This window comes from Numida meleagris, chromosome 3 (assembly GCF_002078875.1).
Source record: "Numida meleagris isolate 19003 breed g44 Domestic line chromosome 3, NumMel1.0, whole genome shotgun sequence".
NCBI lineage: Eukaryota > Metazoa > Chordata > Aves > Galliformes > Numididae > Numida > Numida meleagris.
In genome coordinates this window covers 92,554,392-92,571,725 of record NC_034411.1, presented here as the reverse complement: position 1 = coordinate 92,571,725, position 17,334 = coordinate 92,554,392, and the positions used below count along the sequence as shown (strand labels likewise).

General features: G+C 40.8%; 1 protein-coding gene and 1 long non-coding RNA gene across 7 annotated transcripts in view; one reads left to right on the top strand and one right to left on the bottom strand.

The window, feature by feature from the left end:
• The window catches only part of LOC110395598, a 55,207-nt gene extending 53,363 nt beyond the window's left edge, over positions 1–1,844 (bottom strand). Inside the window, exon 1 of the long non-coding RNA XR_002436502.1 lies at positions 1,766–1,844. This is a non-coding gene — a long non-coding RNA (uncharacterized LOC110395598). The remainder of the gene's footprint in view (positions 1–1,765) is intronic.
• ALKAL2 (ALK and LTK ligand 2) lies at positions 1,271–15,359 on the top strand. Of its 6 annotated transcripts, none has more exons than XM_021390200.1 (7): positions 1,271–1,860; positions 2,297–2,455; positions 2,770–3,088; positions 5,524–5,577; positions 5,685–5,765; positions 7,688–7,753; positions 14,687–15,359. In XM_021390200.1, the coding sequence occupies exons 3-6, from the start codon at positions 2,830–2,832 to the stop codon at positions 7,750–7,752; spliced, it is 459 nt and encodes a 152-aa protein (XP_021245875.1). In that variant the 5' UTR covers positions 1,271–1,860; positions 2,297–2,455; positions 2,770–2,829; the 3' UTR covers position 7,753; positions 14,687–15,359. The 6 variants fall into 6 exon arrangements, 4 of the variants coding, with proteins under 4 accessions (XP_021245875.1, XP_021245874.1, XP_021245876.1 ...); XM_021390199.1 differs by lacking the exon at positions 1,271–1,860 and adding an exon at positions 1,998–2,104; XR_002436501.1 differs by lacking the exon at positions 1,271–1,860 and adding an exon at positions 7,029–7,082 and having other exon boundaries at positions 2,166–2,455.

Genomic DNA, 17,334 nt, shown 5'->3' with positions numbered 1-17,334 from the left:
GTAGTTGGCTTAGATCAAACCCTAAGAAAATGTAACCTGCTGGAACATTAAGTTATCATTCCAAATCGTCCAGTGTAAATTTCACTTCACTGCACTGGGAGTTGTACATGTATTTCTGTAATTTAACATAAACAAACCAGAACAGACCCTTCCCTCAATTTCTGTGTGCATGAAAGGACAGTAGAGTGTTACTTATCTGCTTCATATCCCAGTTAGTATTTCCATAGTACTTTGAATTTAAATGAATAAATTAAAAAGGAGTATTTCTGAGCACTGAAATGGTCTATGATGTTAGTTTGTCCTTGGCATGTTTTTGGATCATGCCAGACACCTTTTTATGAAGCTACCTCATGGTAACCAGAGGAAAAAAGCAATGCAAATCACCATTCCATGGCAGCTGGTCTCCATGCCAGAATTCCCTGGTACATTTGGATTACTAGGGACAATGTGGCTGACTTGTGAACTGAATGGAGCAGTGCTGCCTGGTGCATACTTAGCAAAGGCTGCTCCACACTTAGGGCATGGAGACCAAGCCTTTCAGTATCTAAAGGGGGGCTATAAGAAGGAAAGGGACAGGCTCTTTAGCAGGGTCTGTTGGGATAGGACAAGAGGAAATGGCTTCAAACTAATAGAGAGGAGATTTAGACTGGACATAAGAAAAAAGATTTTTACAGTAAGTGTGGTGTGGCACTGCAGCAGGTTGCCCAGAGAGGTGGTGGATGCCCCGTCCCTGGAGACACCCAAGGTCAGGTTGGACGGGGCTGTGAGCACCTGATCTGGCTGCAGGTGTCCCTGTTCATTGCAGGGGGGGTTGGTCTGGATGGCCTTCAAAGGTCCGTTCCAACCCTAACTATAATTCTATGACTCTATGAACACCGGGCCGTACCTACTTGGTTCTCCATCTTGCCCATGTCTATCAGGTGACCCCAGCACATAGCCAGAGTGTCAATATTTGGCGTGCCTAACTTGTAAATACACCACATCAAGTTATGTCATGCCAAGTGCCATGCTTTGTCGCTGCTGAGCTACTCTTCCAATTAACTCTTTTCCCTGAGTCTTGAATTGGCAGGTAAAGCCAGAGAGAAGGTGGGATTCTGGACTTCTGTCCAAGCCCTTCCTGCTCAGTCTTGTCTCCGAGCCTGTCTCTCAGTCACAGCGCCCGCGGGGCCGTGCCCGCTCTGCTCCTCCCGGCGGCGGACAGCGCACGCGGAGCCGGCGCCCCTCACAGCGCCGCGCGCTCCGCCGTTCCCGCCGCCGGGAGGAGCCGCCTCGCGGCGCAGTGGGTCACTGTTCGCTGCCGCCTCACCTGCCCCGCGGCCCCGCTGAGGCCGGGCCCTCCCCGCCCCCGTCTACTTTCGGGCTTTGGAAAGCGCTCCCGCCACGCGGTCCAACTTTGTATTTGCCTTTTTTCTTTTTTTTTTTCCCGTCTGCCAAGGGAGAGGTTTATACACACAATCAAAGTAAATAGAAAAGTTCAGCCGGATCGTGTTTCACCCGCGTTTCCCTTCAGCTCCGCACGTTCCGAGGGGCTCAGCCGGGCAGAACGCCGCCGAGGAGCGCGGTGGCACTGCCCGGCGGGGGCAGCACGGCGCTCACGGGACACGGTGCTGCTCCAGCCGGTGCCCAGTCCTCGTCTCGTCCCCGTCCCCGTCCCCGCCGCCCTCCTCCTCCCCGCGTAGGGCTTCCAGGCAGCGCCGACCCAGGAAGCCGCCCCGCCGCCCAGCACTGCCCGTGCCAAGCATACACCCAGACCTCGCTGCACCACCTCTGCGCGGGCTTCCCGGCCGGCGGGAGCAGAAATAGGGTTCCTCTTCGCCGGCGGCGCCCCACCACCTCCCCTTCCCCGAGCCGAAGTTCCTGGTAAACACGCGGCTTCCCCGCCCGCCCCCGCCGCGCGGCCCCCGGCGGGTGACGGCGGGCAGCGGCCCCGCGGCCGGGGAGCGCCGGGCGGGAGCCGCGCCAGGGCCATGAATATTGCAGAGGCTGCTCCGCGCGTTTCTAATTAAAGGCCGGGGCGAGGCGCTCCCCCCCTCCACACCTCCCCGCCGCCGCCCCCTCGCACCGCACACGCCCGCTGGGGACCGTCTCCTTACGTCGGAGAGCGGTGACTGAGCCCTGCCCGAGCGCGGAGCCGGGGGAGGGACGGGGGGACCGGGCGGGAGCGGCGAGGGCAGGGCCGGGAGGGAGGGGGGGGGACGGTGCGCCGGCGACGCTCCCGAGGTTGCCAAGTGGACTTTTATTGTTTTCCACCCACTTCCAAGTCGATACTATCTGCCGTCTCATGTCCATCCTACAGTCTATATAAGCGGTGCGCCGGGGCTGGCGGCGATGGAGTAAGGTGGTGGATGCGGAGGGAGCAGAGGGCCGGGAGGGGGGCGGCGAGCCGCCGGCAACCAGGACTCCCCGCCGCTGCCCGGGGGCACGCAGCTCGCCTCGCCTCGGCGCGGACACGCAGGTAACGCGGTGCGGGGCAGCCGCCCTCTTTCCCCGTCCCGCTCCCGCTGCTGCCGGCTGACAGCCGCCTCGGAGCCGCCCAGCGGGCAGCGCAGACGCGGCCGGAGCGAACGCCGGCGGCGCGGGGCGGCAGCCACGGGCGGGCTGTGGACAGATGCTGCCGCCCCGCGCGGCGCTGCCCGCTGCCAACTTGTGAAAGTTGGGCCCCCGCGTTGTGCGACATGCGGAGCGGTCTTCCTGCTCCCCCCGATATTCCCCGTTTCACCCCCGTGAACCTCCCACCTCCGACCCACTCCCGTTGTTGTTCTCTCGCAGTGAAACAGGGAAGCTCCCGTTCCGCTCCGCCGGCGCTCTCAGCCCGCAGGACAGCTGGCGATGAGCGGACTGAGGTCTCCTGGGCTGCTGGGGCTGCTGCTCTTGGTGCTCTCGGCAGGATACTGCAAAGAGAAGACCGACGCCACGGATTTGAAGGACAGGCAGAGTCTCTTAAATCTCATCATGGAGATCATTCAGGAATTGAAGAGGTACCGCTTGGAGAAGGACAGTGGGGTGCAGTACTTCTCCAAGCACGACTACAACTTGGATCGGAGGGAAGTGGCTGACTACGGAGGATACCAGGATGAGCAGAGAGTTGGTAAGTCCCAACCCATGGCTTAGATCTCTGTCGTTCCGCAGGGTGCTGGGGAGTCAGATATCAGGTTACCAATTTTAGATCGAGGATTCACCACCCAAAATACCTGCAGCCTCGCTTTGGTATCAGAAACTGATGCAGGCGGCACATTGGGAATAGAAAAAACTCCATTCACAGCTGAGTCTCATACCCTCTGGATAATGTACTCAGCTGAGTCTGACTTCCTGTGTGTGGGCTTTGAACAAAACCTACCAACGAGGGAAAAGACTGAAATGTGTGAGATCAAAGAAGGGACGAAAATGCTCTTTCTCTTGATAGTCTACTTTTTTTAAAATGTGCCTGGTTTAAGTGTTTCTTGCTAATCGCTAGCAATGATTCCCCTGTAGGACTCTATGCCCATGCCCTGATAGATACCAAGAAGTCTGTCGTTTCATTTAACTTTTTGCCCAGCTTTATTCAGTCCTCTTTGTACTCTGAAGGTAACACCTTTGATGAGTACTAGGGAACTACAGCAGAGTACTCCTCTGTCACCACACAAGCTGTGAATGCTTTGAGTAACTCCTTCAGTCAGCTTTCTGCTCAGCTGAGTGGCTCCTCTGTGACCTCCATGAGGTTCCATTCGTCCATAAGACGCTGGGTGTCCGGAGCAGTCCGGAAGCAGTCATACCAAACGCAAAGGGGTGGGTGGAGGTCTGTGGCTTGGTTTCATGGAGTGCTTCTGTGCGTCCAGCTGAAAGCTGATGTGACTTCTGCTGCCATGTCTTATTTATCGTTCCCTCTCAAACTCCTGGAGCATTGCTGCTTATCTTACCCCTCCTACCAAAAGTGACTTTGTGAACACTTTCCAGCAGATGTCTGCTCACCTTTTTCCAAACTGTCTTTTACTGTGCTAGTATGTTATTTATTTTGCCTTTATTGATCTCATAGAGCTCCTTTGTACCTTTTCTTCAGTCTCATTCATATTCAAATATCCTCATGATTTGCATTTGTTGGTGACTGTCATGAAAATGTTATTTCCCCATCTGGGTGATTAACCAATATACAAAGGAAGAGAATTTTGTTCCATTTAAGATCAGCGCAGTGAGAACATGTTGTTTTATAAATGTTGAAAAGTTACGCCAGACTGAGCAGTGAACACTAATGTGCACAACTCAGCTTGAAACACTAGCAGTTTCTGGCCATCCTACATCAGCATACTGGTGCAAAACATCTGGCTTGTACTGATCAGTTATCTACACAGACGTAAAACCAAAACCGAACAGAAACACTGGTACCAGTGTCACTGACTCCCAAGCAGAAGCTTTCATCCTGTCATCACGGAGTTATTCCCAGCAACTTGGAAAAGGAACTACTACTTAAGAGTTCTTCATTTCAGTTTTGGCATCGCTTTCCCAGTGAGTCTGTCCCCTGGGAAATTTCTGAGTGAAGCATGTGTGGTTTTAATGCTTTTCATGACATAATTAGGTCAAATATGATAAGGTCAATTTTACTTATACTGACTAAAGTTAGAAGTAAATGAAGAATGACTTTCGAGAAGTGTCTAACCTCACAAGTGAATCAGATCTGGATGGAAATGTTCTCTGCTTTATATCTGATAAGAGGTGGCAGGGGAATGAAAAAGGCTGCTCAGGCATTTATGGTCAAATAAATAAAGCACCACGTAGGGTATCATACACAAGCAGCACTCTGCTGTCAGCACTGAGTTTGTAACGGAAAGCAATCAAAGATAGCTGTAAATCAGGAAGGCACAGGGAAGGGTTAGGGCTAAAATGGATTTCAGTAAACCAGTTTCATTTTGCCATCTGCTGAACACAATATGCAAGGTGGTAAACCACAAATACAGAGAGCCAGAAGAGAGCAATTTGCTTGGGATCATTTCCTGTGAATTTTATTTACAGCTTGAGGGGGAAAAAGAAAAAAAGATTCCTGTAAGTAGATCAGTCCAGTTTCATGATTACAGCAGGACAGTGCTCATACAAACACACCTCCGACAAAAGAATAGATAAGATGTTTGCATAAGAAAATTGGAAGACAAGACATGGAACCAAACCTGAATTTACCTTTCGATCCTTACCAGTATTGGAATAAGCCATTCCCGATTAACTGTGAATCAACATTTTGTAGAGAATTTAGAGCAGGTAAGTGGGATAATGCAATTTATGGAGAGCTAAAATCTGATTCTTAGTTACCTGTCAACAGCATTAATGACCGCACACCTAACAGACATTACCTGTTTCATCATCACAGTGTGTTTCACAGTGGATTCAAAATGTAAAACAAGTGTTTGGCATTTGGCCTACTGTGTGTGAATGAGTTTGACTCCTGTGCATCTGTCAAGAGGTGGTGGTGGCTGTTGCTGGTCAGAATTTATTCCTTTTTCTCATACTTGCCAAGCACTGTCCCTACCAACAGTGACTTTTTTTTTTTCTTTCCATCAGAAATTGTTCCCAGAGATCTGAGGATGAAAGACAAGTTTCTAAAGCACTTAACAGGTATGTCTTAATTTTGCATTGGTATCCATTTTTTTTGCATACATATCATAAGCTATGCTGTTCCTCCTGCAAGCTATGCTGATCCTTATTTTTTCCTTCTATTTCAGGTCCACTCTACTTTAGCCCAAAATGTAGTAAACACTTTCATCGGCTTTACCACAATACAAGGGACTGCACCATCCCAGCATGTAAGTGCTAAAAACAAAGGCTAATTTTCATAAAACAACAGAGAACTCTAAAATAGCGTAAATATGGAATACCAGTTGTGACACAGTGTTAAGAGTGTATTTCTTGCACTGCTTTTCAGCATTAATATTACAGTGAAGGGACAACTTTTTCACTGTGAACAGACTGCAGATTGACTGTAAACACTGCTTCCTCAGCTATTTATGCATACACCTTTTTTGTTCCAAATCAAAGGCGTCTGTTCTTCATAGGAACACATGACTTGTCTCCTAAACCTATCATGTTTAACTTCCAGTGCTGCAAATTCAAAATAGGAACAGGAATCCAGTTGGGGCTATTTCCTTTTCATTAATTATCTACATAGAACGGTGCCACAGGTTGCCTAGAGGGTGCAGGATCTCCTCCATGGAGATCTTCAAAAGCCATCTGGGTGTGGTGCTGGGTACCCTGCTCTCAGTGTCCCTGCTTGAGCAGGGGTTGGGCCAGACGGACCCAGAGAGCCCTGCCAACCTCAGCTGTTATGTGATTCTATAATGTACTTTAAAGGCATTACATATTTTCAAAGTTCAGTTACCAATCTACCAGTCATGTTGACTTTGCAACCTTTCTCTTCAGTAAATTACAAAAATAAAACTTTCTAAGGCTTAGTGAAAAAAAAAGTCAAAAAAACATCTGATGGATACAAAGAAGCAAATTCATATTATATCTCATGAGTGTTAGCAGCACAGAGAATTTAAAATAGATCAGAAATCAACATTTATCGCTCAGTAGACATGACTCCAGATTCCATACCAAGATGGACGTACTGAATAAGATGCTGTTTTAGCACAGTCCTTTCAGAATGGAAGCACACTTTATTTTACTTGTCTGAGGTCAACCAGTTGGGTCAGTTGCTGAGCTGGGAATAGAAACAGGAGTTCCTGATTCCAAGATTCAAGTATTAATAAATATTTCAGCTAAATATATTTTAAAGACATACTGGGTAAGACCTGAAGGCTTTCTCCCTATTCATAAGGCCTCATATTAAGACTGCCTTGGAAATGTAAAGATTTACAGATAATGGCTAACCAGATCATGTTCAGTTTACATCGATGGAGATGGAGTTGTTCAAAACTAGCGTGTTTTAAAGAAAGAAATGGTCATATTACCTTTTCATAAGGATCACATCGCAAATATCATTTGACTCTGTACTAACAAGTACTTCAAGCTGTGAAGCTAAAAACTAGTTGGCCTTTATGTCTGAATTAGCCTTTTCCTTCTGACAGGTGATATACCTACCAACATAGTGTCTGGATAATGGAGGATAATTTGTACAAATGGTAATTATAGCATAACTATGCTGTGAGATAAAAGACTGATAACATAGCATCTCTAGGAATGTAAGATGTACTTACTCATTAATGAAAATAATGCCTAATAAAAATCAACATCAGTCACTGGACTGACTAGCACCTTTTTAAAGGAACTGTCTTCTACAAGCCTGAAATAAACTTCTTTCTTTAATGCTTCATGCACAGTATGATATTACTTTCTGATAATATATTCTGATTACAGGTTAAGCTTACTGTTCATTCTATGTTGTTATTTTGCCTTTGAAAGACAAACTAAAAGCATCTCTGATGCTGCAACAACGTGGGAACCAGCACAAAACTATTTTCTTGGCATAACTTTAGTATTTCGGGTAGCTTAGTAGCATTGACAACTAAGAGGTACTTTAGTCTGCTGTTATGACCAACTTTCAGATACAAAATTTTTATGCGCTAGCATTTTAAGTCGAAGGAACTGATTTCTATACTGTTGCAAACTAAGTTGTTCATTAAACTTAATTACAACAGTAATCTGCACACCTTTATTGATTTTGATTTTTAAAAGCAAAATCAGTTACTTTAGTAATGTCTGTATTTATGCTCTTTTTTCATGACAGACTATAAAAGATGTGCCAGGCTTCTTACTCGGTTGGCAGTAAGCCCAGTGTGCATGGAGGGATAAGGTAAGCTTTTCTGAGAGCAGTAATGACATTCCACTGCACAGCAAAGCTGTGGATTTTGTTTCATACATGAAAACTCATAATACCTTTCTTTGGTTAAGATGTTCCTCTTTCAGAATATCTGGAGTAACTAACTTAATCTGGCAAACAGTGGCAATAAATAAAGGCTACCCCCTAGTGGAAGTCATTATATAATAAGTCCATGTACATCAGTTGTGAATTATTGTGAATTTATAGCATTATACAGTTAGCAAATAGTGAATTTGTTGTTATAGAACAAGAGACAGCCATAGCTTGTTTTTCAAGAGTTAACTCAGCATACAATCACTCCTATTGGTAGCGGCAGCCCTTTTATGTGTGCAGCTGTAGATCTACGGGGTACATTTTAGCATAAGCTAATATATAAGTAGCTACACACATGACAGCTTTATAAATGCAGATAGGTCGCAGGTGCTTTTATGGTACTTAAAATGTATTAGTAGCACTGATAAACTAACATTAAGCTGCCCAGATTTCTTGGGATTTTCATGCCTATGGTTATTCTCTCTCTTTTTGCTTACATATACCACTAATTCCTAGAAGTACTTTGAGGGATCTCAGCATGCTCCAAAAAACAGTTCTTCCAAATGATCTGTATTTCTAGAAAAGTGATACAAAAGGAGAAATATAAATTCTGTCCTCAGTCTTTATTTGAGACAGAAGTGTGACCTTTGACAAAGGAATAAGTAACAACCCATAGGGATTTGTCAGTAACAAATGTTATCGCACTTCAACTCTGTGACAAGATACATATCTTAAAGAGAGTCACTGAGAAAAGCAATAATGTTTAAGGATCTTAGTTTATTTTTTAAAGCACAGAAACTGTTTTGCATGGCATTCTCACAAGCAAGTTAGGGAGATGTTATCAAAATAAATGGAAAAATGGTTGGAAAAACATTCACATTATTAGTGCTTCAGCGTCAAACCGGAAGATTGTATCAGAGTCACACAGCTACATTATGGGTATGTCATTGGTCAGCATTTTCATTAATTTTTTGTGGCAGAAGTCAGTATACTTATTGATGACAGCGGTGTAGCATACACAACCAGCAGAGAATACAATACTGAAATTGAAAATAATCTTGAAAAATTAGCTGGATAGTTTAGAACCGGGATAAAATATAAGGGAAAGCAGAATTAAGAAATCAAGGAGCAGAGGTCAACTGCAGAAATATATGGCAAGTTTTGAATTGGTAGACAGATAGTTCTGTAGAAAGTGTAGAGATTATAGTGGATCACAAACTAAGCATGAGTCAACCAGGTCACACTTGAAAAAAAGGCAAAGGACAAGATAGAATTTGTAAGTAGAAACACTGTTTATAAAACACCTGAAATAATCACTGTTGCTGGTAAGGCCTCACTGTGAATACTGCATCTAATTTACGACCCCACACTTGAGGACATACTGGTGCTTCTTGGTCAGAGTCTGAAAAGGAGCAACATGCATGACCAAAGAAAACATAATTTACACAAACAGCTAAAAGGAATTGGGATTTTTTAATCTGAAGAAAAGATGAGTATGAGAAACCATAATTGAGCTATTCAGTTTCATAAAAGGTTTCATAAGCCATTCTCTTTACCCTGCGTGGATAAATAAGATGTAATTTGTAAATTTGCAAGAAAGGATTCCAGCTAGACTTTAACAAATACTTTTCTAATGGCAAGAGCAGAGATAATGTATTAAATAATTAGATGTAATTCAGCATTCTGACTTTATGCTAACCTTAACATTCCTGTTAGTATTTTCTGTTTGACTTCCTAAAGTAGACCTAAACCAGCCCAGCTTCAAAGCAGAAGGTTTCTAAGTTCTAATGACTGTATTACATGACTTGATGTCACTGTTTGAAACATGCAGCCATAGGAAGGAATCTTTTTGCTCTCACTCCATGTGTTCAGGGATGGAATCATGGAAACAACTGCATATAGTAGTAAGACGAATAAAAGCTAGCAAATAGGTAAATATCTTGACCTAACTAGAAGGAATTCTAAGGATTCAACCTTCCATTTCAAAGAAAGCAAGGAAGAAATTGGCTATTATAGAATAATATTCACCTGTGACAGGCAGGTGACTAGTATTATTACCAAGACTAGCAAGCAGATAATCAGAACAGAGAGTTTTTCTTCCCTTCTTTTGGAAGTTGCATCTGTATCATTACATCCTACCACGAAAGCACAAACTACTAACTATAGTAGTTCTCACTCAATGTGAAAGTCTTTTTAAAAAAAACAATCCATCTTATTTTGCCAGGCAACTCCTTTGCTCAGCTAACTTGCATGGCTAAAGGCCCCACAAGCCTCCTCTTCTGTATTCCTCCACAAAGATACAAACCATTAATAGTATCAGAACTCTTAAGCAACATTTATCAGTGGAAGGAAAGGCTGTTCTTTATCACATGTGCCTAGTGATCCCCACTGGTGTCCCCATAAAATTAAGGATCTTTCCTACGCACATCTTTTCCACTGGATCAGTTCATTTTTGTGTGGGTAAGACATCCGCTCACACAGAGAATTACAAAGCAGGCTTTATTTGTTTTAATCATTTCATGGACTGAGCTGTAGAAAAAGGTAGGGGTTGGGTTGGGTTTCTATTTTTCCACTTATCGATCAATCATTTTTCTCCACAGAGAATTTTCAAGCAGTTTTACAGTTCTGAACCTAGCAAGACAAGATTTCAAAACCATTCTTGCTTAAGATGGCTCTCTACTTTAAGAGGTTGTTTTAATAGCCTGGCGATACACATTTTTGGTTTCTGCCATAAAGCTTCTAGTTAGTATCGATTTTAAAGCTCAGACTAATTCCTAAGTAGTAGAGAACATGTTCTTCGTCTCATTTATCCTACATATATGTAACTAGGCTCCCTTCCCTGTCTACTTTTTAGAGTATACTTTCAAAGTTTGCTTGTCCCAAATATCTGAGCAATGCAGGGGCTCAGTTAGATCCCTTTTACTTGTTCAGAGTGCATTGGTCAATGCAGAGCAGTGTGTCTACATTAACACATCACGCAGAACTCCCTTTTCTGATAAGCAACCCAGACTGTACTCCTTGCTTGCCACCAGTACCGCTTCTGACTAGTTTTATTCTGCAACACCTTTCCCTTGTGCTCAACAGAACTATGCTGGAGTCCTGTCCTCGACACTATTCTCTCCTTCAGCCTCATTCTTCTCCAGCTTTCCTAACAGCTTCCATATGTAATGCTTGCCCTGCCATACAGGTATACCCAACAACTATTACGCTGTCTGTAATGGAGGTTAATGAGCATCAGGAACAAGATTCACTTCAGTAAACACTTGATCAGTGTTCACCTGTAGTTCCCAATGAAGATCTTGTATATTTGCTGCAACAGACCGTGATCAATCTGAAAATCCAGCCTCCCTGGCAGCATTTGTCACAATCACTTTGGCTTCAGTCACATTTTACTACTTTTGTTTGAAAACCACAGGTGCTACTGTTGGCACCCTCCCTCTTCCATGACCAGGTGTTTGCTAGAGACTAATGGTGATTTCATGATACATTCTTAACACCTCCTTGTACCGTAAGGACTAGGGACTGCAACTTAATGTATGATTACATATTTCTGTGCTGAATATTATTTCTAACTAAATGCTTGCACACAAGTGTTTATATATAAACTTTTTTTTTTAAAGTTCCTGCAGTTCCTTCTAATGAACAAGATAAAACTCGTTAAAGTTTTAAACTACTAAATACAAGACTGAAGGGTGAGAAAGGGAACTTTAATACAAAAAGTACATGAAAAATCTACTAGTTATTTATTCCCCAGAAAAGCAGATATAACTAGCAATATTTTAAATAAAAGCAATAAAAACAATGTTTCTTGCTTAATAATGTACATTATAGGGCAAGAATCAATACATATACATAAGAAGGTCAAAGATTCTTTATAAAAATCCTAATAAGCTAAAGCACAGTGATAACTAAAATTTTCTTTGGAAATTTAAAAAAAAAATGTTTAAACTTCTTAAGATGTATTAACCACATTCATAATGCATGTTAAGAAAGCTGAAAGTACAACAGAAATTTGGAAACTTTCAATACATAAAGAGAAAACAAATACCACACTGGACATCCCAATCCTGTACACCATATTGTATACGCATTATTTCACATGATCTTTAAGCAAAAATACTGGGTTCTTACTTAAGCTTTGCTTCAAGTGTTTTCTAACTGTGGAACAGCAGCCTTTAATTGCTTTCTTACAGTTTCTTATTCAGACTAAGTCCAAGTGCACTGAAGAAACATCACAGACACTTTCATTTCTTAAAGGAAGTGAAGTTGGAATTCACATGTGACTTTTGCATATTATTCAGTGAAAACAAACACTTTTTTTTTCTAGAAATATATGTTGATCCATCATATACAACTCCCCATGACATATTAAATCACTTCTGCTTGGTGGCAGGAAATAATTCCCAAGGAAACTAATTTAAGACTTTATCAGAACCACTGGTTTGAACTAAGTAGGTAGCCCGCATACCTGGTTACCACTGTGGTATTGTTCAACTTTGTTAATAGGCAATTTTGAATTTTAAATACTAGGGGATTTCTGTGGGTAGCAGCAGATGTAACACTAACAGCTTCATATTTGCTGCATGGATTTCTGTGACCTGATGCTCCCACTAGAACCAACTTCCACCTGGGCATTCACTGATGGGGAAGGAAAAGGAATTTCAGACGTTAGCGTATGGAAATTCTGCTATAGAGTCCTATTGGTGCAATGTTTTAAAATTTATACTGATGTTTAAAACATTAAATTCCTCTCTTGTATTGTTCTCTCTCAGAATTTAACATCATGCACAGATAGTGACTAGAACCAAATTAGGAAAGAAGTAATATGCCTTTGCAGTATGTTTATTATTATTATTATTAATTGCATTAGCAAAGGAAAACAAAAAATAAGAGTTAAAGAAGATGGAGTTTACGCCTATTGCAGTCAAGTAGCATACAGGCTCTCCACCAACAACACTACTTGACTATCCTAAATTCTAGTCTAATTTTCCTAGACTGATGCATGTAACACAGATAAGAAATTTTAAAAAGTACAGCAACAGATTAAGGCTAAAAATCTGAGAATACTATGGATTTAGAAATTTACTGAAATTTACCTGAGCACTGAGAATCTAAGACCCACAGACTTTGATCAGGTATCTGTACGTGAGCAGGTAATAGTTCAAATAAGTTCAATCAGTTCTAGCTTTTTCAGCCTCGGTAAGCTGCATATACCCATTACTATTAGTAATGAACAAACTATTTATTGAATTCTGTGTTTAACTTGTCAGTTGTCTCACACTCTAATCAGACTAAAAGCACATTCATTTGTTTTCAGCCATCACTTTTCACTTTAAATAGAGCACAGTATGGACACACATACGGAAAACAGATCAAAACGTAAGACAGAAAATTTACATCACTTTCCCCTCCAAGGCAGGACATAAAAGAAATATTTGTTCTATCTACAAAGCCAGAAGAAAACTAAATTATATTAAGCTTGTCTGTAACATTATTACATTTCCTAACAGTTTCAAAAACATTGCAGAATTAAATATACGCTTAAATAATACTAACGAGTATTTCTGTATGCATCAATAGTTTGATTTTCAATGGGTTATGTCAAGTCTGACTTTGCATTCAAATGATACCATTACACATTACACTTAAGCAGTAGAAAATGTAGAGAAACTCAAAATATCAGAGTTCACATAGATCGTGACAGAGATATGTATGTTCAGATCAAAATAAGAAAATAACAACTATGAAAAGTGGCATCAGCAGAACTCTAGTATCAGAGAATCCACTACTGTTTTGTTTCTATTTTCCACATCTGACATCCGTAAGACATACTTATACTTAACATTTTTCTTTAGTTAGGGCATTTTCCTTCAATGAGGGCATTAACACATGGTCTTAGAAACACATGAAGCTGGGTAGACACCACTTGCAGCATTTTATGGTCACCTCACTAGAAAATACAGTTGTGGAAAATGTCAACATAGTCAGAAGTTACTGCAGATAGATTTCTGGATACGTACGCACAATGACTGATGGTCATATTACATTTTCTCAGCTGGCTTAAAGGTCTGGAGTGAGGGACTGGTAGCCTTCACTGCACCACTTTTGAATTAACATTTCTACACTAGACAATACATGTACATACACAATGTAGAAACCTACAATTTTGTAACAGTGATTTTCAATACCAATGCTATAGAAATGGCTGTAATTTCATTCCAAGAACCTGTTCTGGGAAAAGTTATTAGAACTGGCAGCAAATTGACCCATTGCAGCTTCTACTCAGTTTGTGTTGCCTCACTATTTGCAGGTTCCAGGAACAATAGCTCTATGACTGAATCTCAGGAAATTACTTTTATTTGTTTCTTATCTCTGAGTCCAAGCTTCTTCACTAACAGGCCCAATGAAACATCAAATCCTTCCTAAATCCTTCAAACCTTACCTTGATGATTTATATTACTAAACATTGTACGAACAGCTTCCTGATAGCAAGGCGTTAGGACAGAAATTTGCAATCTATTAATGCTATCCTTGTTTGTGCACTTCTTGACCTCACTGCTGCAGACACAGGTGTAGGCTAAACTTACCTACAGGCATATTATCAGCTGGTAGAACTGTAGCATTCCAAATCTCTTCTGTCTACCTGAAATGAATCAGCACAAAAACAAGAATGATTTCCAGAACTCAGCCTTGAGTAATGAAACAAAACAATTAAGTAGAACTACATGTACTATTAGATCTTCATGAAGTTATTACTGAATTCTCCAGTATTATTTACTTACTATTTTAGCTATGCTAACTACATTCTTAAACACTTTTATCTAAGTATAAAAATGATAACGGGCATTTTTCTTTTTTTTTTTAATCCACCAGATATTGTTACCATGAAAAGAAACATCAAGAACCAAGAGAAGTGCCTTGGAAACCAACAGGGAAATAGAACTTATTACCTTTATAACATATTCCATTGTGAACAAGAGATTTATTTTTGCAGATTGACAGACTACTTCCCATAATTCTTTTAACATGTATTTTGTATGTTGTCAAGTTTGCAGATTGACATTCTCTTTACAGTAGCATAACTGCCAGTAATACATAATGCTCCATACTTAAAAACACAACACAACTGATGTGTAATGCTGCCAAAAATTACGTAAACACAAATATTTCACAAGAAAATTGATGTTCTGTTGCTTAATTCTACAGTTTTAAGGAATGTTTGTTAGTACATCTAGAACTACTAAAGATCTTCTCCACAGTAGTTGTGGTCACTTGATATCCTTCACGCTTATGCAAATTTTTAAAAGTTTGGTTAAAACAAACTTGCATTGGGGTCACATTGTACCCTGGGAGACTAATTGCATGACAACCAGAAACGTAATTCCAAGTAGAAATATTTTTGGGGACAGTGGAGCATGGATTTTGTACACAAACACAAGCTGCCATTAATTTACTTTATATAATAAATGTATAAAACATTCCAGCTAACGTGCAATATGTAAATAATGTAAATAACAGGCATAAGTAATAAAGTGTTTGGTATTAAGTTGTCCTCCTTTTGCTTTCTGTTCACTGAATCTGCATTTGATAATCAGATGCTATTTTCAGGTAGCTACTATCATTTACCCACACGTCAGTCTCTTTCCAATGAGAATTTGCTTCAATAAGAAAGAATGGAACACCCACCTTGGAGAAGTTCAGTACTTCGGACATACACTGTGGACTTCTGAGGACGGCCAGATCTTTGCATTAAAATCTCATGAAATGCTCAGACCACAAGGCTGCTCCAATTTCATACAGAATTCTGAATTTCTTTTTTCATGAAAAATAGTTGTTTCAAACAAACAAAACCCTGCAGTCTATTCACATAATACCCTAATACTGCAAAGTAACATGGTTGCATCCAATATTTTAGTATCGTTAACTTTTGATCAGTCAACACTCACTCAAGAAGCCTTGATATGTTTCCCTTTCTTCCTTAAATTAGATATTTAGTTGTCAAAATATCTCAAACAGGAAGAAAACTATTAAATGTGATCTATAGATGCGATTCAGAAAGTCCTATCTCAAAACTGGCATTTAGCTTCCATTTTCTCCTCAATTACACCCACAAAATGTAAACACAACACTGAATACCCTGCTCCCTCCCCAGGAAGCTAAGAGGCTTCTTGAAATTCACACTTAAAAGAACCTTCACTATCCAGCTCTTTAGAAGAAAAAAAGATAAACTGGCTGAAGTACAAGGCCCCATCCTAGAACATGGCTATATTTAATGAGGGAGAAGTGCGTAGTTTGAATTTGGTATCAGTCATCGCTAAATGTTAAAGTTTCATTTCTTACTTGAAGCAATACATGTATACGTTAAAAAATATATAGTTACGTGAATGTACTGCTACAGGATTCACTTAGTGGCTCATCTGCAGCAAACATGAGTGGAACACTGTGCCATTCTGTGGCTCCACTGAATGAAATCAGATTAGAACATGCTACTTAATATGGGATTTAAAATTAGTATGATTATTTTGGTAAGACTGAAATCTGGTTAAATCAGAATTTTCTAGAAAAAGTATAAAAGAACAGTAATTTATTTAGTGGCTTGATAAATTAATAGAAATAAGTAAATTCCATGGAAGTTTTTTTCTAGATTTAGCAGAACTCATGGGCTTCAACAGAAGATATAAACCACAGGGTAGCAGATTTTGTTTATTTAGTCTTGGGTGTTGATTTACTATGTAAGCTGAAACAGTCCAGGGATTGGAGGGAGGAGGAGGAGTCAGTTCTACATTTTTTTTTCCACTCAGTATAAGAAACATAACTCATAAAAAGATGTAAATGTGTACAATGATTAATACACAAATTGTGTATTGTATGTTCAGTTTCTCTTGGAAGCCACACAGCGGTACTGTGCATATATCTTTCCTGAAGGCAATTCTTACTCTATATTTTCATATTCTACAAATGCCTTTACAATACTATGTTGCTCTCCTCCTCTTCCTGACTGAAATTAATGAATGAGATTTTACCTCCTACCAGAGCTGGTGAATTATTTAGTCAGTAGTGTACTGGCTGAAAACATAACTTGGCTCAAGCCTCAAACTTTTAAAATCTGAACTGAATTTTACATAAATAGTTTTGATTTCATATCATGTTAAAGGAAAGATCCTAAGTGAAGGTAAACAACCGTATCTTCATAACTCCTTTCCGTTACCCCAGCAGACCAAAGATACTGAGTTAAGACTTCTAAATCTTAACTTCAATATATAGGAAACTATAGGTTCTTTTACTACTCAGCCACAAATGGGAAAGCACAACTCATCAGGCTCTTAATTGTCTGAGATATATTACCGTCACTGGCGTATTTTAAATGGTCTTTCTGACAGAAAATAACAATGGTTATGCCTAAATACTTCCACTTCTGAGGCTAGTGCCTTAAAATTCATTTAGATGTTTTGTTCCTAACTGCCCATCTTTTTCCCATATTTATTTTAAGTATTCATAAAATAAATGGAAAATTATCTTTT